The following is a 1,790-nucleotide window of genomic DNA, read 5'->3' on the forward strand; positions in this document are numbered from 1 at the left end:
GGGGGGGTAAGTTACACCTATGGTTGAACTGAATTTTGAGGTACATTTAGTTGTTTTTAGCCCATGAGCCTGAACAGAGAGAAACCCTGACCAGGGGTTTAACCCTTGGAGGTCTGGGGGCATTTTTACACGTTTACACAAACCTGAATCCCGAGTGTTTCGTGTCAAAATGCTCAGAACAAACTCAGCTTTTCGTGTAGTGACGCCCAAATCTATCCCAGAGCAGTGTGTAAAGAGAGATAATTTGGCGCTGAAGCTGAAATGTTGATGTTGGCTGTTTGAAACAAACCTTGAAGGTGCTGTAGGTTGGATGATGCAGATCAAGGCCTTAGCTAAAAACGTTAACATCAACAACTTCTCAGTCCCTCCCCCCTTAAAGCCCAAAACGATCCCCTAAGCCCCTCCCCCACAAGGGAGAACGAATGTGTGTGCCTGAGCAGTGATTGACGATTGACAAGCAGTTACACCGTATTTATGCCGTGTTTTGGTGCTTGACATGAGGGGCGTCTGCGTGGCGTCTGCGTGGCGGCTATGTGTCAGCTGCGTGGCGTCTGCGTGGTGGCTGCGTGGCGGCTACTTGGCGGCTGCGTGGCGTCTGCGTGGCGGCTACGTGGCGGCTGCGTGGCGGCTACGTGGCGGCTGCGTGGCGGCTGCGTGGCGGCTGCGTGGCGGCTACGTGGCGGCTGCGTGGCGGCTACGTGGCGGCTGCGTGGCGGTTGCCTGGCGTTTTCTATGTCTTTGCACACCAGAAACGTGTCTGATGTAGGATTGTAGCGTCCAAACAAACATTACTTGAACACTGAACTGTTGTTTTTCCTGCGCCTGCCTTTACTAACATGCAAGTCCCCCATCCCCCCCCCCCCTCCATCTCGTTCTGTGAGTTGTGAGTTGAGATTTTTTCGTTTCTTAACAGTTCCTGTGGTGTTGAGCAACTAAAATCCCTGTTACTCCTATAATTTTATGTCATAATTAATTTAAAGTGAATAAATTGTAATGAAAAAAAAATCAAATTAAACAGCTAAAGTAAATCATAAGTGGAAGTGCATCTGTCAATTCATTGAATGTTCAAAATATTATAAATCTTTATTTAGAAGAAAATCCACATTGGATTGGCTTGTTTAGGGATATGGGCATTACTACTATATACATGTAAGGGGGGTAAACCACCATCACTGGGTCTGCCCATGAGGGGGGGGGTGGGGGGCATCGCTGCTCCAGGCAGTGTCCCACATTGTCCCTCGGAAACACCCCCTCGACCCCCCGGGGGCTTATCAGCAGGTGGTCACCCTGGTCTGATGCTGCTGCTCGGCTGGTCTTTCCCATTGAAACGTCACGTTAAGCATTCATATTTACTGATTAGATAACGTCACGTTAAGCATTCATATTTACTGATTAGATAACATCACGTTAAGCATTCATATTTACTGATTAGATAACGTCACGTTAAGCATTAATATTCACTGATTTCATAACAAAAACAACAACAACAACAACAACAACGCCGGCAGTGTTGACGTCCAAACAGGCTTCAGGATGCTACGCTCTGTAGCGACAGGTGCAACATTTATAAATTGATCATTATTTATCATAATTCTTTTTAATTACATTTATATCTCCATTAAAGTAAATACCTAGAGGGGCCCAAAAAAATAGGTAATATGTGGTACCTATTTTTGGGGGCTATATGTGTGTGTATATGTATTGATAGGGTACCTGCACTCTAAAAACTAATTCAGGGGACCTTTAGTCATTACTTAAATATATACATTGTTGTGAAATAAAAAATCAAG

At 45.4% G+C, this 1,790-nt stretch overlaps 1 protein-coding gene across 1 annotated transcript in view; it reads right to left on the bottom strand.

Annotated features, from left to right (window-relative positions):
• Nucleotides 1-536: 536 nt before the first annotated feature.
• Nucleotides 537-1,790, bottom strand: part of prrx1b (paired related homeobox 1b) — a 2,531-nt gene continuing 1,277 nt past the window's right edge. Inside the window, exon 2 of the mRNA XM_034882133.1 lies at nt 537-757. Coding sequence (XP_034738024.1) covers nt 537-757 — 221 coding nt within the window. The remainder of the gene's footprint in view (nt 758-1,790) is intronic.

This window comes from Etheostoma cragini, chromosome 9 (genome assembly GCF_013103735.1).
Source record: "Etheostoma cragini isolate CJK2018 chromosome 9, CSU_Ecrag_1.0, whole genome shotgun sequence".
NCBI lineage: Eukaryota > Metazoa > Chordata > Actinopteri > Perciformes > Percidae > Etheostoma > Etheostoma cragini.